The sequence below is a fragment of the Neolamprologus brichardi genome, chromosome 16 (genome assembly GCF_056152115.1).
Source record: "Neolamprologus brichardi isolate AB-2024 chromosome 16, ASM5615211v1, whole genome shotgun sequence".
NCBI classification, from domain to species: Eukaryota; Metazoa; Chordata; class Actinopteri; order Cichliformes; family Cichlidae; genus Neolamprologus; species Neolamprologus brichardi.
This window is the reverse complement of record NC_142119.1, coordinates 7,749,163-7,773,327: the sequence shown is the minus strand read 5'-3', so window position 1 is coordinate 7,773,327 and position 24,165 is coordinate 7,749,163. Positions and strand designations below refer to the sequence as shown.

The window sequence follows — 24,165 nt, the reverse complement described above, 5'->3', positions numbered from 1 at the left end:
GTCTTTTATTCATTTACTTTGTGTAACAAAGACAGCATGTGGACAATCTCCACGCATAGAAACAAGACATAACCTGCACCTACTTCACACTGACTGAAAAGGACTTCTGAGAAGATGTAAGATATTAAAAAGAAAACTATTACGCACATAATAGCATCATTGTTTCACTAAGTGAGATAAATATATACACATATATCCAGATAAAAGAATAATAACGTCTGCATCGCTCAGAGGCTAAAACTTTATGTCCTGAAGTTTGACTCTTCCTGTTCCCACGTGCTGGAATATGTTTCTTATAAAGGAGATTTAAATCACTCTAATCCAAAAAGCATTATTACAACAAAAACACACGTGAGGTACCTACAAAGCCTGCAACCTTTAAGCAATGCCTCGTGCATTTCAAGCTAAACATGACGAGCTCCCACTGTTCTCTTTCTCTTCAGGCACCAACAACATACAAAGTCTCCAGATGTGCCGTATCAGCGGCTAATAATGAGCTGGACCTGTTACACTGCTGTTGCAGACATGCTTGCTGACTGCAGGGCACAGAAAAGTCATTCATTTCAAAGCCACAGATCATTCTGCAAAGACCCTCTCTGTGCATCTCAGCAGGATAAACAACAGCACGATTTGAAAACTGGGCCCAGGGGTGAATGATTCAAATAAAAATAAAGCTTTTATTTTTTAAAATGGTGGTTAAAGTGTTTCAGAGAAAAACACTCTTGAAGATCAAGAGAGAAGGGGCAGTAAAGCATATAAAGCAGGAGGCACAGCGGCTCTGATTACTGGAATAAAGAGCAAAGCACTACTGACTGGATTTTATAACTGCTGCTTTAATGAACCCAACATGACAGACATGTTCATGCATCAAGGCCGATGCAGACGTGAAAAGCAGACGGAGGATGTGCGTGGTTTTCTTTTCTCATAATTTTAGAGCCTGATGGAAAAACAGCTACCGAGTCTGTAAATGAGGGAGCTGGTGCCCAACGTACCCCTGTCCCGGGTCGAGAGCGATGGCCCGCGGATGCTCCATCCCTCCGGCTATGAGCGTAGTGCGCATTTCTCCGTTAAGCTTGGCCACCTCGATCTGGTCCAGATTGCTGTCGATCCAGTACAGCTTCCCAGTGATCCAGTCCACAGCCAGACCCTCCGGAGTGGCCAGGCCGTGCTGCACGACCACCTCGATTCCCGTTACCCCTGAAACAGCATTGGCAGCAAGACCGCATGACTTCACGTTCTTTCACATTCATTCAGCCTTGAACTTCTCTAATCGCCGCTCGGCTGAACCGCGTGCCAGAAAGCTGGATTTAACAGAGCCCTGCTAGCTCTTTAAGTCAGCGCGATGTGTGATTGAGTCCCTGTGAGAACAGACCCTAACCCTGGGCGCTGACAGCTGCATGCTCTGCTCAAGTGCTGCACGTTCCCGCACCGTAGACGACGCTTAGACCTGATACTACCAACAGTTTGCACTCATCATGTGTGGAAGTAGCTCATACAGCACTGACATAACCGACAGTCAGCAGGAAGCAGTGGTTAGTGCAGGAAAACATTCATGAAGCAAACAAAAAAACTGAATAATCTGGAGGGAAGCTGTTTAATACAAAAAAAGGCAAATGGGTTAGAAATATATGAAAATCCATCTGTTTACAGCGATTCTCAGATGGATGGACTTTTGTGGGTGTTTCACAGAGGGTGGAACAGCCACAGAGGTGATATCTACTGCTCCACAGAGGCAAATAAAGGCTCGGGAACTAAGTGAATGCACTGCCACCCACAAAAATAAAGAGCGAATGAGAAATTCTGATTCATCATTTTATGAGACTTTGTACTACAGAAGCTTTAGACTTGTGCAGTATTTGTAAGTTTGGCCAACCTGAGATATTCTGTAAGGAGACAATATCAGCCCTGTGCAGCAGAAATGAGTCTGTGTGACAGCAGGAGAATAAAACAGAACAATATCATCGTCGCTGTCTGAGAGGAAAAATGAGCGAAGCGTGAAGGTCTTACTGACAGTGTGTGAGAGCATACCTCCAGACTCTGAGAGCTTCCCCCTGTAGATCTTATCTTCCACCACGTCTGTCCAGTAAAGGAGGCTGTGGTTGAAGTGGAAGTCTAACGCGATGGTGTTCCTCAGTCCTGGCACCAGCAGGCTGTAGTCTCGTTTGTGAAGGTCTATTCGTCGTATCTCGTGCCGGATCGAGAAAATGACGAAAGCCTCAAAGGGATCTAGTGAAGGCGACACAGTCGAAATAAGCTTTATTCTTATGTGTAAATTATCAACGCAGCATGAGAAGAATGAGACTCAACACTGTGGCCGTCTTCATCAGGATTTTCACCGTAAGGTATTAATGACACAAAGACTCATTTCTGACTATTGTTACCAAATATATTTAAAAAACAGACAAGAAAAAAAATAATACTAATCTACCATGAAAACTAAAATAAACCACGACCCTCATGAATCACGTGAATAGATATTTGGTAAGACTTAGGGGTGGGGGAAAAAATCGATACTGTGTAGTATCGTGATATTTTGTTTGCTAATAATGTATCGATACAGGGACAGCAGAAATCGATATTTTGTTACAAAAAAGGTTTTTGTGCTCTGACTTCAGAGCATGTTGATCCTTTTTCTGAGCAAGAATCCTGACATTCCTTCACTGTCCAAATGTGTTTAACTTTTTTTTGGCAGCAATAAACATGACAGTTTACTTATTTTCATTTAAGACATGTTTTATTTTAATTAAGTTTAAAACTTTTTTATTTAATGTAAAATTATATTTTGTTTTAATTTACGTTCAAATTCTTCAGTTGCTGAAGGGGCTGCACAGTTTTCATAAACTGCATAGTTCACAATAGCTATAATTGTACCAGATGGTTGTGTTCAGTTAAGTTGGACTAGACTGTAATACAAACCGTTCAGTTTGTCAACAATAAAACTGAAATGAGAGAAAGACTGAGTGTGAGACTTTGTTATTAGATAAAATGAATATTGATAAAGTTTACCTTTATGTACAGAATCTGAATATCACAAAATATTTTTAAAAATTGCAATAATATCGTATCGTGCGTTAAGTATTGTGATAATATCGTATCGTGGGATGTATGGTGATTCCCACCTCTAGTAAGACTTGCAGGTTTTTGTCTTTTTGTAAAGTCAAACCAAAATGATGACTTTGCAAACCGGATGCATACGTGCACATCACTGCTGACCTATTCTGCTCCTTTCTCGTCTCTGCTGTAATCTGACACCTCTCCAATGCATCCAGCTGAGGCCTCTCGGTGTGTGCACACTGAGCATGAAGCAAATTCAATCTCAAGAACAGCTTTTACTCCACTCCAACAAAGTGGAGACACTGACGCGCACATAAGCAGACAGATGTCTTTTAAGGTGGTCGTTGTTGTCCTGCAGTACCCACACAGAGCCAGCTCCTGTTATTAAAACATGTCGTCCACACCGAGGAATTAAATGATCTTGTTTAGCAAATATTAGAGCCACGAGTCTGCATGGCTGCTGTCTTGTTTAGTGAAGTCACAGTCCTTCCCTGCTTTACCTAAAATCACACATCTGCTTCCCTTTTCCATTAAAGTGAATGTCGACCCTTGTGCTAACTGCTAGCAGCTAGCTTTAAATGATGCCATAGTACCGTTGGGCATTAATGGCAGCCTGAGCTCCTGTGCTCTCAGGGCTGCATGCTGCAGCACATGCAGATACGTAGACGCTACAATCAGAGATCGAAGGCTCTTTTGTTCCCTAGAAGACATTTTAATAAGTCACACAGCACAGAGCCGCTGTTCGTGCTATTAATGACAACTGCTTTTTGTAACAGTAAAATTTGCATAGTAATTAAAACAATTAAGTTTAATTTGCTTCAATATATTCCCTCCACTCGGCTCAGTGCGCTGTGCAGATGACACGCTTTTAAACATTTCTCATTGGCTCACGCCATAATGTGGCACGCATTTATATGCATCGGATGCAGCCAAACCGACGTGTTGCCAAACATTTTCCCATTTCTGAAAAAAGCAGATACATTTGTAAGTCGTGTCCTTTGAGGAATAAATGCTGTAGGGTCTCTAAGAAGTGTCTAAATCTAGCGACAAGTCGTAAAGCTGGCAAACAGCGCTCCCAATCCCAAACTCTCCGGCCTCGCCCACCGAGGCTCCGGACGCTATTTCTGCCTCCAGTGCAGCTCGTCTCCTGAGAGGCGCACAGCTAACACTTGGAACATGCCACACATGGACACTTGTACACAAACTGCACTTAGTATTTCAAAAACTTTTGCAAGTCTTTTCTCACAGCACGCTTTACTCAGTCACACTTTAGGGAACACAGATGTAATTACAACTGTGTCCTTGCCTCAATGTCACGTCTCAGTGCTGCAACCAAACGAGCTACAATGCTTCTGCAGAGACGATGTGTACTCGCAGCTTCTCCCCCCCCCCCAACAAGCCATTTATTACTGCGATATGAAAAGGAAGAAAAGCCGTGAGCTCTGGACTTCACAAAGCATCCAGCAGCAACGCTTCTCAGGATTCAGGTGCAATGCTTGTGTTTGCATGCAGAATGTGATTTATGATGAAGCTGTACAATTCAGATCAGCTCCCAGAGAAAATTGTGTATTTTCCTGCGTTAATGTAAGATTAGAGCTGCAACTGCCATCAATCTCGGCGCCAAAGAGAGAAGCGAGTAATCAAAGCGAGGTCCATAAATCTGAACGCGACAGTCCAACAGCATGTGTTGTGTTTTGTATTGTGTTGCAGCGGCTTCAAAGCAGTCTAATCAAATGGATTAGTGAGTCACAGCAATCACATTAGGAGAAAGTTTGACTTTATTATGCGATGCCAGGCCGGTTAAATGTGTGTTTGGGCCTGAGGTGAGTCAGCTAGCAGAGCCGGCTCACTCAGCATCACAGGAGATGGAAACAGACAGTTCTCATGGCAGCCGAGCCTCTTCACATTTGATTGGATTTGAATAGATAGATACTCTAAATCACCGTCTATTACTGTTCTTCAGACTACCGCTCCACTTTTTTACCACTCACAGACGCTAACACGAGGACCTTCCCATTATGCTCTCATGTTTCAGCCGCTACTGTCCGCAGAATCAATCGATTATACGTTTCTCTATAATTAAAACTCACATTTTTCAATTACTCGCTTGCACAGAAGCTGAGATTACAACTCAAAATCAAACGCGTGCAGGTGCATCACGGCCAAGGACAAATGTATTATTACTGCAGCCACAGACCGGCAGTGCTGCACGCTGGAGGCAGCCTGCAGCATCACTGAAACAAACATTAGGAGGCTCGGTCTGTTACCTGTGCTGTGACAGCTGTCACCGTCCGAGTCGAGCATCCATCCTGGATAACAGGAACACTTCACTGTGGTCTTGTACTGCTCACACACTTGGCTGCACTTCAGGTGACGGCTGCAGTAGTCCACCACCTCACATGTCTTGTTGCTGGAGTCCAGGTGAAGCCCAGGGGGACACGAACACACAACTCCTTTGCCCGGTGCCACCGTGCACTGGTGACTGCAGCCCCCTCTGGCTACAAGGCACAAATCTGGGGTGAAGAAAGGTCCCTAAATCTTAGAAAGTACACAGAGATGAATCTGTGTCTGTCTGACAGGAATCCTAAAGGTTTAATATTTAAGCATAGGAAAAAAGATGTGGTCTTTTAAACTGTGAGCTGCTGCAGACATCAGAAGTCAAGCATAAAGGTGGTGTGTAATGAGCAGGCACATAAACAGCAGGTGGTGCAGATTCATGAGGAGAAGAGTGGCGTCTATTTGCATTTAAAGCAAAGCATGAAAAAACTCATTTTTTCCAGAAATTACATAAAAAACAAGTCTTAACTTTGTGCTCCTTATCCTGTCGTAAAGTTCTTGTTAATTAGCAGCTCGAGAGGAAAAATCGAGTGAAAATGAAGCCGCCCTATTTCCCTCACTGTGAACGAGACCTGGACTTAGCAACATAAGGAGAAATGAATAAAACGCTCACAGTTGCTAAATGGTGGGTGTGAATCCTGCTGAGCTGGTGCAACTCAATCAGACCCCTGAGGTCCCATCTGAACACAGCCTCATTTTCAATGAGGAGCCAGAAGCTCTTTTAGCTACAAAAACACTTGAGGGTCCTGTAAGGCCCCCGCGAGGCTCGGCTAGTGACGCTCTCGAAAATGAACCTCCGTGTTTACGCTGCTCACTTTTAAGAGATTAGATGGGAAGAGCTGCTCACATGAGATAATCTGTCTCATCTGAAGGCTGTTGGACAAACACTTGCAGACTTCATATTCTGTCCCTTTGGTCTCAACAGACACCAGTTACATGCTGACGGGACACCGAAGAGCTCCACTGGGAGATTTTTGGCATTCCCAACATCACAACATACTTGCATATCATACGTGTGATGATGTGAAACCCTGTAAATGTAGATTTGCCTTAAACAAAGGCTTGCTTGTCTTTGTATCGACTTTCTTTGGTTCTAAACTGCTGCTACACATCAAGTTTTCATTAATCCATCCATGCAGAAAGTGCATCGTTCAAAGTTTCCGTGGATGGAAGTCATTATTTTTGACACTTTCTCTTTAGTCTTCCCACTTAAAATGATTCTTATATGAAACATTCTCTCGTGGGCTTGAAAGGTGGGTGTAAATGTTCCTGAGGAAGAACAGCCGTTACAGTCAGCTCGGATCTCGCCGTTGACAAGTTTTGTCATATGTCTAATTATCCGCTGTGTAACTTGTCAGAATCTGTTGACACTGGTATGACTCAACTACTCCGGAAACTTTTCCAACCTTTTTCTGACTGAGCGTTTGATGAGCTGTCCGCATTAGCTGTCCACAACAAAAGGCTGCGTTTGGAAACCTCAGCGCCAGAAAGGAAAACGAGAAAAGCCGGGATGTTTACAAAAAGCGTGACAGCGGATGGTAAAACGGAAGAAGAGCGTGGGTGAGCTTTGCTCTGGATGTAGACGGAGTCATGTGTAGAACATTATATTCACTGGTTGATCCAGTGTTGTGGGATTAGATCATCAGTAATCATACACGACTCGTGTGTCCACATACTTTAGACATAAGACATCATTACCACAGATGGGTCCTTCGTCGGAGCGATCCGCACAGTCCACTTTGCCGTTGCAGATCTTATCGGGTGTGAGGCAGACCGAGGAGTCGTTGGCACACGGGTACTTGGGCGGCTTACACGCAGCCGACTCGCACGACTCTTCATCCGAGCGGTCCTCACAGTCGATGTCCCCGTCGCACACCCAGCTCTTTGTGATGCACTTGCCTGCAGGAGCCGAGCAAACATTAGCACAAAGCTTCCAAGCAGGTGAACGTTTGATGATGAAATCTTCTTATTTCTAAGGATTAGAAAAACAGGATTTAGAAATAAAGCTCCCTGCTGAGTGATGCATTCAGGGGAAGATGGATTTCTCAGTTCTTTTGTCATAACCTTAAAACAAACGCCATGTATTATTCCCAGAAGGCCACAGTCAACAAGCTGCCTCTCAGGTTTGTGTTTAAACCAATGAAAAAGTCCACATGCAATCAATATTCCCTGTGCTGTACAAAGGAACCTGATTGTTAAATCCCTCAATGCGGGCAGAAAGATGTAGGTAGAACCACGAAGGGGGGGGGGGTGAATAACAGAGACACTGGGATGTATCAGCACGCTTTTCACTTCCTCACTCAAAGCTTGTATGTTTTCCACATTTTCAATCCCACCGGCTGTGTTTGGCGCCAGATCGGTGCAAACTCACCTGGGATGGTGACGCAACTGCATATGTTTGCTTTTAAATAAAAATGCATTCACACGACGCTGCTGATTTAACCCGTCATATTCTAAATGTCTCATTTAGTGGTACCGTAGTTGCAAAGATAAACACAAACGAGTAAAATATGCTCGACACTTGTGGCGCAGATGCTGTGTTGGGCTGTTTTTGTGCTACTGCACATGGACAAGGAGGTTAATCATTTGTGTAATTGAATTATCTCCATCCTGAAAATGTCACCTTGAACGACACAGCCTGAAAACCGCACAGTCTGAGAGCAGAGGATGGATCGGGGATGTAAAAGAAGGGAAACAGATTTTATTCAGAGTGGGCGGCACGACGGGGAAACCTCCTCCTGAGTGGATTTATTAACATGGCTATTGCTTATTATTATTTTGAGGGTGAAATACTTTTTTATCTTCTTTCCAAATATAACCAACCTACTAAAATATCAGGTTTCATATTTAATTCAACAAAACGTTAGCGTAGCCACAAATGAGAGATGGCTACTCTCTTGAGATGGTCCTCAGTGTGGCTGCAAATGCACTTTTAAATAATAGACGAGTGCATTTACAGTGTTTTTCTGTGTGCATTTGAACATTTCTCACCAATTAGACGCTCTGTGTATAAAGACCTTTATATTTGTACATGTAGGGTCGACCTTACAATATAAAGCGCCTTGAGGCAACTGTTGTTGTGATTTGGTGCTGTATAAATAAAGCTGAATTGAACTGAATATTTGCTGATATCATCCACGTGATCCTGGCTGCACAGCAACACTGTAATACTTAGTGTAATGCTAAAGGTAAAGATCCCTGATACTAGGCAAAAGCACACACTGTATTCACTCCCATATAAATGAATGGATTGTATACAGTAGGCACAGTAATCCAGATTTATTCCTGCAATATCTGGCAGTGATTCCAGACTAGAAGTTCCTCATTAAACTGTCTCAGGCTAAAAGTTTCAAATTGAGAATAAATCCTTCCCCCCATTTAAATGTCAGACTCTCCTCCCTGTGACTGAATACTTTATCAAACAGTGTATTTAAAGGCATGAGATTAGATATTTCATGCAAAAAAATGTGCTTCTGGATAAATTACTGTGCTTGTACTATTAGCATTACTTATTAATATGTGGTATTAATAGCAGGCACCACAGTCAAGTGAAGCATCTCGCTGCATTATAGTAATTATCTAATTGGTGGTATATATCGTGCTCGTGTACCTCTGTTGCTTTTTATACTCACACAAGGACAGCATAAAAAAGAGCACACGCGTCGCTTCTGTCACGTGCACGAACTGGGAGCAGGAAGGGAAAGCTGGGCTGTGAACTGGTTTGCACATGTGCAGCACCAGTGGGGAAGCTAAATCTGATCCATTGAAGCATATCGATGGAGGAATCAGCTGATGTCACTGAGATTGTGCCTGAGCTTGACTTTATAGTTTGCTTAAGCTCCTATCACGCTAGATGCTGTTTTGTTGCTTTGTTGCATTGCTTCAGATTATCCTCTTCATCTCTGGCTCTCCTTCATCCGTCAGAGCTGCTAAGACCGGCTCGTTTAGAAAGGCTTTTTTGAATATTTCCAGAGAGGGCACTGTGTTCTTCAGAGGAGGACAGAACAAACTGCATGAGTGAACAGAGATCTGACACGGCGGAACTAGAGAGAATAATAACTGTGTGCTTTAGCCAACCTGTCACCATGCAGCAAAAATGAAAAGGAAAAGCGTTTAGTGATATGTGGAAAATTTCAGGACTGCAGATGGATTTTTTCTTACATTTAATACAAGAAGGTAGATGCTCAGTCGGGGTGTGTGGACGGTTTAAACAGACTCTGATTGGTTCAAGAACTACACGCAGATGGAAGATTCGTTTATAACTCATTCAAATATTGTGGACTGTCTCATATGCTGGATTTCACCAAGTTCACCCTTGTTTAAAGGTTTACTTACTGAACTCAAATCCATGCTAGGTTTAATTTTTATGCCTCAGGACTCGATGTTACCGCAGTCAGACCCACAGCATCACTGTCAGCTGACTAATGAAAAAATTCTGGAAAGTATCTCAAAGCTACGAAACATCAGTTTGCATTAATTGTTGAGTTACAACAACAACAGGACCACACAGAAAGGTGGTGCCTCTAGGACCGCTCGGTGTGTTTCTACCTGTCACCTGCACATTTAACTCACAGCTCGTTGTTATCATGGTGTTTAACACTGTGCTGTATTCACTACCTGTATCTTTGCAGGTGAACTTAGCCTTGGGGTCACACATCCTCTTCGTGCCCTCGCAGTCCTTCTCATCGCTCCCGTCCTCACAGTCCTTATCGCCGTCGCAGCTCCAGCGCTCCGGGATGCAGGTCCCGTCGGTGACGCAGTGGAATTCCTCGGCACTGCACTCGATCACCGGCGGCAACACTAAAACAAAATTAATTTGACAATGAATGCCTTTGAGATATACAGCAAAGTGTCAAAAACGTCGTAGTTAACTTTTATTTTAAAAGAGACGTATTGGTGGCAAATATTTATGATAGTGAGCCGGGCAGTGGCATCTATAACAGGTCAGCAGCCTGAGAAGAATGAAGTTATTTCACAAGTCTTTAAGGTTTATGTCTCCAAGATATTTCTGTCTTCTTTAATCGCTCTGCTTAGTATATCACACACACGGGTTTCATCAAACAATGAACAACAGGACGGCTGCGTGTGTGTGTGTGTGCGCACATGTTTAGACATCCTTGTGAGGACAAGAAACAGGCATGCTACTATACTTGTGGAGACCAACAGTCCTTATGGGGACAAAATGCTGTGCCCACCAGTTTGAAGACATTTAAGGACAAAATGTAGTTTAAGTGTTCCTCTGTGGACCGAAGTCCACCCTGAGGTCCTCCTCTTCCCCCGATGAGCCTGGTCTTTTTGTTCATTAGTTTTTGTCCTGTTTTGCTTGTTAGTAATTTTGTGTAATTTCTTTGTCCCCTGTTGGCTGGTTAGGGTTAGGCTGAGGGTCAGGGTTAGACATTCACTCTTCATGGTTAGAGTAAGGGGACAGGGAAAGCATATGTCAATGAGAGGTCCTCACTAAGATATGAAAACGAGTGTGAGTGTGTGTGTGTGTGTGTGTGTAATTGTGGAGTCACAGCCTGTGTTTTAAGAATGGTTGGGTGGGTAAGCAAAACTCGCAAAACGATACACGACCGTGCTCACCGGAGGACCCGGGCATCAAACTACCAACCTTCTGTTGAGCAGCTGACCCACCCAAGCCAGCTGATCCATAGTCAGACATAGTATCTGACTCACTGGTTCAAGCTCACCTTATTGTATATTCCGTGTGTGTTGATTTGGATGTGATGGCTTAATGCTTAAATGAAAAAATAGAAAACTATTTAACAGTAGAAGCACAGCGGAGACAAATTCAAGCCTCTGGGGTGAAGGCAGAATTAGACACAGGGGGAGGAGACGTCTGCAGCTCCCATCAGGAAATGGTTTGATGAATAGTGTACACATTCTAGTGACAAGCAAGCGAGCTGTGAGTTTTCTAGGAGCTTACATAAGGTTTGTGTGATAATTAGATTAAATGATTCAAGTCCTGATGGTAAAATTCCCGCGAACACAGAGCAGATAAGATTTCGTCACACAGCAGTGTGAACACAGAGTTAGTGGACTCGAGCTGATTAGCTGTTAAACTTGTAATTACAACACCTACATTTAAATGCTGATTTGAATTGCAACTAAATTAATTTGCACACTCAAATAAATATAAGTCAGCGCTCGTGAAGGTGGCACAGGCAGCTCGTGTGTGATGATTTAATCTATGACGGTGTATTATAAATAAACAGGTTAACACTAGCTGTTTGAACAAATGTAAGACAGGATGTGTCGGTCATTTCAAAACCTATTCATCAGCATTTTAACACGCTGTGCAGACATCGCTTACATGCAGGTCCACCTCTGCAGGTTAAGGTCTCGTCGCTGAGGTCACCACAGTCGTTGTCGCCGTCGCAGGCCCAGTGGTCGGGGATACAGCGGCCATTAGAGCACTGGAAGTGGGTATTGGAGCAAGACTGGATGCAGCCCACTTCATCGCTGCCGTCTCCACAGTCGTCATCTGCACACATGCACAAAAGTTCAGTGACAGATTATTATTATGAATGCTGGTGGGTGTAAGGTATAAGGTACATATAATCCTGGTTATAACACTAAACCATGAGGGCTGTTGCTGTTGCACAATGCACTTGTGTGTTGTGTTTGTTTGTTTTTCTCTCTCTGTGTGAACAGACTGCAAATCAATTTCCCACTGGGGACAATAAAGTTACCACTGGCCAAGGTTAGAGTCAGTTTATGCTTTCACCTGAATCGCAGTGCCACTCCACACTGATGCATCGTCCACTGGAGCAGCTGAACTGGGTGACGGGCTCACAGGTGGGGAAAACTGCACATAAACAAACATAAGTTCAAATTAAAGAAGCCACAAACAATCAGCTGTGCTTGTAAAATGTGATAGCAAACATCAGGTTTGTGTCCTAAACTCAACACTGACCTAGACTCTGAAAATTATATAAAATTAAAAAAATCAAAAACAATACCAATAATTTTTAAAAATAATCTTATTACATTTTTATATGTAAAAAATAACAAACATACTGTATGGAATCAAAGACGCCAGTCTGAGTGAAAGACTTGTGTCTCATAAATCTGTAGAATAAATGAAAATAATCTATAAAATAAAAAGGTTTTTACAGGCAGCTGCACGTTTCAGTTATAGGAAGAAAAACAGGAAAACAAGAATGATTAAAACCATATTTCTCACATTATGGATGCACACATCACAGGGAAACTCATTCATTAGTCCTGAGATATTTCAGTCATGGTGAAACATCTTCAATATAAATGTTACTATCATGTTAATTCTTATATGAAGGTTTGTTAAAGGTGTCCATGACCATAAAACTGAAAATATTAAAAATATTAATTATTGTTATACGTCTTTCCATACATGCATTGATAGTCTGGAGCTGACTTAAATAACTTTAAATGATAATAACATTGATAAGCTGTAGTTTAAATATATCTGCTGACAGCTCACATTCGTGACTGCAGGATGTTCCCAGTGTCTCACAACGCTCAGGTTTAATCTTCCGTCTCCACCACAGATTGGTAACCGTAGGGATTTTTTAGTAATAGCTTTAACCTCAGCGACCTTCCAGAGATTCCCATTTGGGTTCATTTGGGACTCTTGGGTTAGCTGTTTCATCATTTTAGTTTTTTACCCCTTTCACACTGTGACAGTGCATTATCTGACAGAACAGAAAAAAGTTGTCTGATTAAAGTGATGTTAGGAAAGGAACATAATGTTTGAATCAAGAATGATGGATTTTGAGATGTCCAGCATCCTTCTGATTCTTCTGCTGATGACACACTTACACTCTTACTGCTTCGATCGAGAGGGTAAAAACATCACATTCACCTGATGAACTGATCATCAGCAGGTGTGTAATATAAAAGCATTCATGCTAGTGTTAACTAGGGCTGCCACGATTAGTCGACTAGTCACGATTACGTCGACAATCAAAACCGTCGACGACTGATTTAATAGTCGACGCGTAGTTTGAAGCTTCGTAAGATCACAAAAGACGCAGGAATAAGTAGTAGGATTTAAGAGTGTAATAACGGACTGAAACAGAAGATGGCAGCACTGCATGTACAAGGATGCCAGCTGCCGTTAAACCCCGAAGAAGAAGAAACTGTGTCCCAGAATTCATAGCGCGGCCCAGCTCAGTTTACAACAATGGCGGCAGGTAGTTAGTTTTAATATTACTCTTATTATTCTTTCTGGGTCACAAAATAAACGTTTAACATATTTTCAGGCGAGAATGTAGCTGTGTAAACCTCAAATATCTGCTCAGTTTATCAAGACACCACATATTTTCAAAAGCGCTCCGACGTTTTCGGAGACGTCTGTTACCCACTAGCTCGATAGTTAGCCGGGGGCAAGGCTCACTAGAGCCGTGAGAACACCGGACTCCCGGCAAATCGTTTTCAAACCCACCGCTGTCTTTCACTACTCAGGTTAAACATGATATATAAGTCACTTAGATAACTTAAAATGTTATTGTTTGGCTTTTTTTTAGTATTTTATTTGTTCCTGAGTAAATCGGTTTGGCTGAGATTAAAGTTATAGTTTTTACACAGCTGAATAAATGTCAAGCAGACAGCTGATTATCAGAAGTGTGAGATGCTCGAGAATATAATCCAGTGTCCTGTTATATTTTAGATAGCAAGGGGTTTATTAAACTTCACCGAAACAACCTGCAAATTTCATTAAAATTTAAGAAACTATCATCTTGTCTTTATTTTTAGTTAGCACATACCTTAAACACTTAAAGCTGTAAGCTAATGATAGTTATATAAGAGCAGATGCTGCTGGTGCAATAAGCTGTACGTTTTATGTCCAATGGATGATGATCTGATTAGTCGACTAATCGCAAAAATAATCGGTGACTAGTCGACTATCAAAATAATCGTTTGTGGCAGCCCTAGTATTAACACAGTCCCTCCAGGAGTGGACATCCCAGATCAGACTGTACCAGCAGTCAGAGAAACAGCAAAAACCCAAGAGCTCCTTCTCGGTTCAACATTACGTTTCATGACGATACAATTAGAAAAAGACTGAATAATCAAACAGTTTCCGGTGGACTCTGTGTGCTGGTGACATTGTGACAATGTCAGGTTAACGTTTTCATTCCCATCAGACACCAGCCGTGTTTCTGACTCGGAGATACGATCCTGGATGCCTGAAGCTTTATTGACCTGAGTATAAAACACAGGCCTATATTTGAAATGATTTGTTGACTGGAATACTTTTAGGCGCTGCAGAGGAGATAGATAATATTTCTGTCCTACAGGATGCTTTCCTCAAACATGTCAGGTTTCAGCGACGGCACATGCCTGGCTGGAATTTAACATTCGTTAAAAATGAAGACGAGACATACATAAATAATGAAGGTTTCGAGTAAACAGTGAGCGATGTTAAAAATAAAACACCGGCATCCATAAATAATGTCGGCGAAGAGAGCAGCGAGCGAACCGAGCGCCCAGTAGAAGACGGTGTGTGACAACTACTAAACTACTGACAAACAAAATCCAAATTAGTATCAATCTCTAAGGCGGCCACCACTGAGCTTCAGGTGTTCCTAAACCCACAGTAGCTCCACTGAAGCTAAGTGAGCTGCCAGAGCTGCACAGAGCAGCGCCTGCAGAGAAGTAATGCCTGAGGAAGCTCAGACAGCAGTACGGGAGAGAATATGTTTTGCTGCACAGCTTGATTATGATTGAATGAAGCCGAGCATGAACTTTAATTACTGCTTACACCCTGGCTGTTTGTGACTGCATATTGAAGCGGCTTAGGACACACAAAGGGAGGCTGAGACGATACAGCACGCTGCAGCATTTGGCAAACATCGATCACTGTTAAAGGCTGATTTCATACAAATAGTGATTAAAGCGAGTCTTAAAACCTTCTTTTAAACGTATGCTTCCAATTCAGCATCGCTGATGAAAACGTATGAAATTTGTAGCTGCAGACATTCTTTCCCCTGCTTCAATAAAAGGTTAAATACATCTTCAAAGAGCACAAAACGCTCAAAGCGCTCGGGTCATAATGGCATGCCATGTATTTTTATTATGCTTTCTAGGATTAGCCCAGAACACAGAGTACAACTTTCCCTAAGTGAAGCTGACAGATTGTATAATACCACTGAGACATGACTACAGAACAGTGAGCTAGTGTACCCAGCACCACCCACCGAAGCTGCTGCCATTTGTGAGGACATGTCTAGGTCTTGGTCCAGAGAACACAGCATCAATAACTGAATGCCAAGTCTCTCTGTCCACTGAATAAAGCAGCGCCTTTCTAAAACGTCACAAAAATGCTCAAGAATTTTGCAGTTGGGAAATGTCTTCTGAGCTTCTTCTACCTTCATGTTTTCAAACTGCATTAAAACTGTCCAGCAGATCAAAATCACATTCTCTCTACTCTCCTTAACTCTCCTGGACATTAAGCTGCTACTTTTGGGAAGCAGCCACACTAAAGGGATCGAATGAGGGACCACCGACCGACCGGAGCTACTGACTAAAACAAAATCCTTTACCTCAGCAGGCAGCTGGCTGACATTGTTCACCTGTGCTTCCTGCTATCCATCCTGCATCAGTCTTCCTTTGTCTTTGAACTCCAGCAGCTCCACAGGCAGCAGTACACACATCCACACTGCACTAGCCGTGTAGGTATAGCAGCACAGACGCTGCATAGGTCTGTTAGCTGTGGTTTGATTTGTTTTACATAAATCTCTTTCATACCTGTCACACTGGCTGAGCTGTTTTGTTGTAAAAATTTGTTGTAAAAATTTAAATATAATTTATTATATTTTTAAAACTACTTGTGTTTTTTATTTCCCCTATGGTGTGCTATTAAAGAGTAATGTGAAAACAGCAGAACTTGTATCATATTATGAAGTGAGAACTGCTTAGCACATATTTTTAGCTCCAAGTGGGAACTGCATCGTATACATTTGACATCTGTAAAGAGATTTTTGAAATTGCAGCATATTAAATTTACAGCCCTGAAAGAGTTAAAACATCTCACTAATATTAAATGTGAGAAGTAACAGAAAATGACCCCAAATGATTTTACTTGCGTTTAATGAAATCATTATGTTGCTGTTAATCAAACAGAGCCAAGACAAACGTACTCGGTCACACACAGAGTGACGTTTGAGTGACGTCTGGCGAAAAGCACGCGTGACTCACCGCATGATATTTCATCAGACTTATCCCCACAGTCGTCCTCCCGATCACAGCTCCAACTGCGAGGTATACATCGTCCGTTCTGGCAGGAGAACTGGTCTGCCTGACAGGGCTGGGCTGAGGAAGAAGAAAGAGGCCACTTAATTCAATCGCACCTGCATAAGTCAGTGTAGCGGGTGCACAACAACTCTAATGGTCACTAGATCACCCAAATGTCAATGTAAGGCCGGCGCAAACCCTTTATTACTCAATCGCGCCGTTAAAGACGGGCGTGGAAAATGCGCTGTTGCTGATGGGCCGTCAGTTACGTGCTGGTGGTCACACTTGTGACAGCAGCTGATGTGTTGCTGATGTGGGATACGCGTGTCAATCCACCGACGGGGGAACATTCGTCATCTTCTGGCTAATGCTCATCGATCGATCCTCTGAGAATAAAAAGCTCCAGAGAAGTACGACTAATGCGATATGCTGTAAGTGTCCTCGTAGATGCTCCAAGTCTTTGATACTAGAACGCCCTTAAACAATGAGATTGATCGCTCCTTCACAGCCTCAAAATATTACAGTGACGGCTGCCTTGACAGCACTTGACACCAGTGTTCAAGTCTTAGAGAATAAAGCACATCTGAAGTGAGAACATTTTTATCAAAAGACGTCAGAGACAAATGTTTCATGGCCTGCTGTGCAGATGAGAATCTGTGCGAAGTTTACATAGCTGAACAGGCCTCTGTACAAGCACCTGTAACCACGCTACGTTTTCCTGAAATCACCGTTTTCACATCAGCTTTTATTCATAGAATTAATCATATTTGATAAAATGTGAAACGACTGAAAATGAGCCAGCAAGCACAGACGAGCAGCGCTGACAGATGGCACACGACTGACATCCAAAACTCCACAAATCTAAACCCGACGTGAAAGCAGTCCCGTGCGTACCTGAGCAGGTGTTGTTGGACTCGTCCTCGTTGTTGCCACAGTCGTTTGTCCCATCGCAGAGCCATCGTTTGGGGATGCAGCGATTGTTGCTGCATTTGAACTGATTGAGGGGACAAGTGTGGTTGTCTGCAAAGAGTTCACCGCACAAAAAGTAGATCAGTCAATAAAATCAAATGAACAAACACAAGAATGAAGAAGTATATCTGACAAACACTGCATGTTGTAACATGTTAGTGTTGTAATGTGGCAGTGACCACCCACTCAAGAATTGTCACGAAGTCACGAAGTCACTCAGCGCTGACGTGACCTGCCTTCAGAGCAGTCTGGGTTCAAAAGGTGCTGAACTGTCAACCTGTGATGTTTTATTGTGTTATTTGGTCTTTAATAAAGCTGGAGGGGAGGGAACTGCAAAAGCCAAGGTCATAATTATCTGATGCACGCCAACCAAACCTGAGACCGTACTGTGCCAGTCAAAAATAAGCATGATTGTCATTTTGTCAGGTTGTCAGCTTCACAAGCTGTTTACTCACATTTGATTAATGTGAGAAAACTTTAAAGTTAGAAAAACCTCATCAGCACTGCAGCTTTCTTTGTAGTTTTGGTTTCATATGGTTTCATATTCTTTTCATATTATTTAAGTTGACAAAGTATAAATATTAAGTCAAGTCCAGCTGTCAAACAGCAGAGCAGCGGAGCTACACTAACAGACACGGCTGGCCAAAACATTTGAATTCACTGAAGTAACGAGCAGATTGTAATCGGCTTTATTTTAGAACACAATAGATCTGACTGCCATCTTTATGACCGGCTTGGGGCATATCCCAGTGTTTCACAGTCACAGAGTCTCAGTTTCAATATTATTTAATATCGGACCTCTTTCCTGTGTTTATACAGTATATCTGCAGCTTTTCACTGAGACTTAATTAAGGTCACAATGTAACTAATTTCATACTGATACAACAACAAGACGCACTAAAAACGATAAAAGGAGTAATAATGTTTCAGAGTGTGAGGAATCTCATTTATGTTTCTCCTTGGTGGTTCGTCCTTTAATTGAGAGTAATGGAGTCTCTATATCATCTTTAGTGGTCTCAAGTGTATTTGTGGTTGGTTTTGGTTTTAGTGCCTGATTTTTGTTTTATTTGAGGCGACTTTATCATGAAAAAGAGAAAAAATCAGTGCTAATATTTAACATTAACTTTGATAATTCTAACTCATTAAGCCTCACCGCTCATTAATCATACTAAAGAAATGAGAGTGTTTCTCTGCATGCTGTAACTCTACCCAGTGCAAAGTTCATGACTAACACAGAGTGGAGGTGTTGGGCTGGTCTGTATTTAAGATCTGCTGCTGCCATCTGAAACACAATAATAATAATAAAAAGTATAAAATCCATGTATAACCATCTAACATCGAGTTTACACGACTGATTTGTAGAAGGAAGCACGTAGAAAGTGGAGGAGGGGGAGCACTTTACACCCCGACTTCAGTGACATTTAAGAACACAGCAGCTGACAGCCAGAGGGAATTAGCCCTGAAAAGCTTAGGCTTTGCTTGCTCGGCTGCATCGCTGTGTACAGTGTCTGTTCAGACAGTGCATTTTTCATGCTAGCGTGCAGTGTGTTGCCTGCAGACTAATTCCGAGATCCTCACAGCAGCTCTGGATCTCCTCGTCACTCCCATCCAGACAGTCATCATCTCCGTCACACTTCCACAAGGCCCGAATGCACCGCTGATTACGGCACTGGAACTCATCACTTTTGCATCGCTGTGGCTCTAAACTACTGCTGGAAGCTTCTGAGAGAGACACAAGTGAGAAAACGTCATTTTAACCCCGGACCTTCTAAGAAATATGTGTTATGGGGAAAATATTGGCATATAAAACGAATAACTAGCATGCACAATGTGTTAATGTTTCATAACCTCATGTGTACATGCGTGGGAACCCACTGGGATCCTCCCTCAGCTGTATTTACTTGTTTATTTGCAGATTTGAAAAGAAGCCTGTCCCACAGGACGCGGCAGGATTACACTACACTGGGACAACCTGATCTTAGGGCTCGTCTGATTCATTACGTCCTCCTACCTGCACAGGTGACATTGTTCTTCTCCAGAACTTGGTTGTCAGCGCAGGCACACACTCTCCCTCCTGGGATGGCGAGGCAGAGGGTAGTACAGCCCCCATAATTCAAACTACATGCGTTGTCACCTGGAGAAACAGAACCCAAACACAGCATGGCGTCTTGCTCATTTAAAGCGACATTTTCTAAGCTGACTTTAAGCTCCGTATTATCCTGGTTTTCCCCTTTTTTTTCCCATCTGTGAAATAAAGATCAGAGTTTCTGGAAACCCTTTAAATGCAGCAAAATAAATCATTTCATTTGTACAAAAGCTTTTCCCCCCACATAGAGAGACATGCCAGGTGTATGCCGCGAGATCTATAAGCATACGTCAGGTGAATTATTGGGAACGGTGTGGGTGAAAGACATTTGACATTTTTATCATTCTCTGAGGAATAATTTGTCTTTCAGGACAAAGCTGACATTCTCCAATTGAAAAAAGTCACATATCAAGTTAAGGCATGAGACACCTTTGTCGCTTTCATTTAACACAGAACCCAAAGGCAGTGCCTGAGCCAATGAGATAAAGCTTTGGGTTTTGTAAGAGCCAATCAGTAATACTCAGAGTACCGGACAGCCAATTAATCTATTCAGTGGCATGAACAAAAGAGAAACGTCTCTGCATGGCGTGAACGAGGCTGTGCATATAGCAGCCAGCCACTTTAATGTCCAAGTGTGAGTTTTTAAGAGTACAGTGAATTTTAACTGCAATGGCCTCTGCATTCAGAGCAACACAACAGCCGGTCAACATTGACCTGGTGTGAAGCAAAAAGCAAGACGTCCTGCGAGGCCCAGCGAAGCTCTCTGCTGACATGTTTCATGCCTCTGCTATCTCTGCTTTTCAGCATGCTAACAGCGGGAATCCATCATCATTTGTTACAGAAGAGAGCAAAGACATCCAAACCTTGGTCATCTTATTTAACTTCATAAAGTGGAGCCCAAAGTGATTTGAAAGCTACTGTCACTGCTGATCAATGTGCCGGTTTATACCGTGAAATTTGAGAGCAATAGGCATATACGCAACTTTCTGGTGTATATATCTTAGAAAGTGCTCTCCATTAAGGAAAGTGCTATAGGAGCTATAAATGTCTGAATTTACAGGAGGGGGGAGGTTCTTTTTCCAGTGCAAAACAGCCACTTTCTGCGTCAGGGTGGGATGACGACTACATGAAGAGAAAGCAGCCAACCTTGCTGACTCTGCGCATTGTAGACACGCAAGCCGAACAGCGGCGGCCTCTCGCTCCGCAACAGAGTGATATCACCGTTGGTCAAGTCCAGCTGGAACACCGAAGCGTTCATGTACTCGGTCCAAAAGATGAAATTGCGGTAATGAGAGATTCCGAACGGATGGTTTAGTTCTTTCCCGCTGTACACCACCTGCAACATGAAGCAAACAGTCAGTAGGGTCACGAGGTCAGAGCTACAGAGAGACACCGTCAGAGGAATCAGTCATCTCAAACGGGCGTCTAGCTGTTTGAATACAGGCTTAAAGATTATTTGATGGCAGTATATGATGAATGTGATTCAATTTCACTGCACAAATTTATTCACACAGAAACGTCTGCTTATAATAATGTTTGCTAGAATCTTGGCATTGATTAAATAGCATTTGCAAATAATTAATTAGCGTGATATGCCAGTAGAGTCGATGAGCGGATAGGGATGAAAGGATGCTTGTTGTGGGAAGAGGAGCAGGTTTCAGTCGTCGCACTGCTGCAAACATACGACACTAACCCTGAAATGCAAGAAGCGTGTGCAGAAAACAGCCTTACAACTGACCAGAGGAGACAGATGCTTTCATCCACAGTCGATCAAACCTTAACATGGCAACAATGTAGCTGGACGTTAATCGACTGCCTTCCAAATGCTATTACTCTAAAAAATAAGAATGAGCTGGTCTACAAACGATTCCAATCATGAAATTAAATCGTGATTTAAAGTCCACCTTCTGGCCCTCTGTTACACCTCAGAAGTGGACTAACTCGGTTTAATAACCACCTGAGAAGAAAGCCTGTAACATACCATTCTTCCTGTCCCATTTAGGTGAATCTTCTCGATGTGGTCGTAGTAGGCGTCGCACCAGTACATCGTGCTGCTGCTGTGGTCCAGCGTCAGCCCGTTGGGCCACAGCATGTTGGAGGTGACGAATATGCGGCGGTTGGATCCATCCATCCAGGCCTTTTCTATCCGCCCTATGCTGTCGTTGACCTCATCTTCCTCCCAGTCTGTCCAGTACATCCAGCTACCACACACAGAATTGAACACATACAGTCCCAGCACCAAGATAAAGCAAACACTGTCACGGCATTGGTGGCATCTGTAGATCACAACTTGCTGTCGCTGACACTGATCACAACTCATATTCAAACTAAGCAGTTCATTTCAGCAGTCTGCTCCCCATTCATCTTTGCCCTTACTTTCTGACACGCTGATGTTAAATGGTTTTGGTCGCTGCTCCCTCTACAAGCAGCCTCCTGCTTTGATTACTTATCAATCAGAAGATGTGACAGCATCTGCAAGCTTCTCTCAAAATGATCTATTTCTTGTCACAGTGTCTTCGGAGGTTTGCTCCGAGTGCTCATGGGGAGGCTCTGGCACTGAATCTTTCTCATGCAGTTTGATTCATGCAGGGAACATTATAGGGAACACAAACTGTACTGACAAATACATTACAAAAGTATTTATCCCCTTCCTGATTTTTATTGATTTTCTTTTTGTTATTTGTCACACTTGCATATTTCAGATCAAACAAATCTTAATCTAACACAAAGATAACCCGAGTAAACACAAAGTTTAAATTGTGATTTCATTTATTAAGGGAAATAAAGCTTTAAACCTGGCTCTCAGTGAAAACATCATTGCTAAGCTGAGTTTTCTTGCCACACCCAGCCCTGATTACTACCGTATTTTCCGCACAATAAGGCACACTTAAAATGCTTTAATTTTCTCAAAAATTGACAGTGCGCCTTATTTATGAATTCTGGGTGTGCTTACTGACCCCGAACCGATTTTATGTGCTACATGGCGTTGTCAAAAATGTTTTAGTATGACTTTGCTAAGCTATGAAGCCACCGCTTGATGGATTGTCGGAGCATTACGGCTACCGTAGTCAGGAGCCTCACGGAGGAATCTGGGTCCTAAACTCTGTCAACTTCAGGTCCCAAAGTTAAACCAACACTGCAGCATCACTGAGAGTTAAAAACTGTCTAAATTCTTTCATCTTTAATAAAATGATCAGTGTTGCTGCTTTACCAGGTGTAACAATTAAGTTTAACATCCAGGTATCCATGAAAACAGAATTTATTAAATTTAACAGAGTTAGAAGTTAGCAGGAAGTTAGCTCGCTAGCTTGATATAGCATGATACCTAAACATGATATAGCATGTTCTCACTGAGAGATTTCTGAAACAATTCAAACGTACAGCTCTGCTATCACCTCCAACATAAATGAAGACAGAAAACTAAACAGCAGTGACGTTTGTAGGGTTACTGAAGTTGGGCTAGCTTCTATATAATCATGTGCTATGTGATCACAAGCTACACAGCTATGTAAGCATAGCATAAACACAGTGAAGCTGGAGGATGAACTCTAACTTCTTTCCACTCAATAAAAGTTAACGTGAGGGTTCCTGATGGTTAGAGACAAATGCAATCGCATGGCAGGATGCTGTAAATGGGCCAAACTTCAGTCAGGAGAACAACTGAGATAATCCATCCACAATACGAGGTTAGTCATTAATATACTGCAACAACATGGGAATAGAGCAGCTGTGAGAGAATTCAGCATTAATGAATCAATGGTACAGAAGTGGAGGAAGCAAGAAGAATGAGCTGAGTAAAGTTTGACTTATCTGACTGTTTTGTTTTGCTTAATGCGCCTTATGGTCCGAAAAATACGGCACTACTGTTAAGTAGATGTCTTCTTAGAGTTTATGAAGACATTTCAGTAACATTTTTGGTTGCCTTCTTTTTTAAGATCTACCACGAGCTGGATGACTGAGAACTTAGACACATGGAAAATAAAACCTGTGTGATAAAGTGAAGTATGGCCAAGGATCTCAAAAAGCAGCCACAGTCTAAAGAAACAGCTGAGAAACAAAGTCAGTGACATCATCATTAAAAAACATGCAAGCATGCAAAAACCTAAGAAATCAGGAAGGCCTCCGCCAGGTCAGAAATCTGAAGTTTTCCCCGATGAAGACTAAATGTATACAAACTAGATTCTCCATATTTTAAAAGCAGGTAATCAGACACGTGTTTGGACTTCAGTTGTCGGAGCTTAAGAAACATTTCAGGCTTCTCAAGCTAAGCTTTACTAGACGTCAAAGTCAGACGGTCCATATTTTCAACCAAAGTGCTTCAGTGTAGCTTCTGTATGTCGAGAAAACAGCTCCCAGAGGACCAGTGGTATGTGAAACACGATTGGGTCAATAATTCGACAGGTCTTTTCTCCAGTAACCGTGCCCGAGAGATTTTCTCTTTGAGGATTCCTGGCTGAGCCACGTGGCCCCTTGTTTCTCATCAATGATAGAGAGCTTGGCAA

The 24,165-nt window shown here is 42.5% G+C and overlaps 1 protein-coding gene across 5 annotated transcripts in view; it reads right to left on the bottom strand.

Moving 5' to 3' along the window:
• The window catches only part of lrp1bb (low density lipoprotein receptor-related protein 1Bb), a 256,409-nt gene that overhangs the window by 106,357 nt on the left and 125,887 nt on the right, over positions 1–24,165 (bottom strand). For all 5 annotated transcript variants that reach the window (XM_087830079.1, XM_087830082.1, XM_087830080.1 and 2 more), the window contains 13 exons: positions 21,645–21,864; positions 20,810–20,999; positions 19,589–19,711; positions 19,156–19,299; positions 17,503–17,628; positions 16,573–16,686; positions 12,119–12,199; positions 11,705–11,875; positions 10,009–10,191; positions 7,090–7,290; positions 5,322–5,567; positions 2,029–2,226; positions 993–1,197 (listed from right to left, as the gene is read on the bottom strand). In XM_087830079.1, the coding sequence (XP_087686205.1) occupies positions 993–1,197; positions 2,029–2,226; positions 5,322–5,567; positions 7,090–7,290; positions 10,009–10,191; positions 11,705–11,875; positions 12,119–12,199; positions 16,573–16,686; positions 17,503–17,628; positions 19,156–19,299; positions 19,589–19,711; positions 20,810–20,999; positions 21,645–21,864 (2,202 nt within the window). The remainder of the gene's footprint in view (positions 1–992; positions 1,198–2,028; positions 2,227–5,321; positions 5,568–7,089; positions 7,291–10,008; positions 10,192–11,704; positions 11,876–12,118; positions 12,200–16,572; positions 16,687–17,502; positions 17,629–19,155; positions 19,300–19,588; positions 19,712–20,809; positions 21,000–21,644; positions 21,865–24,165) is intronic.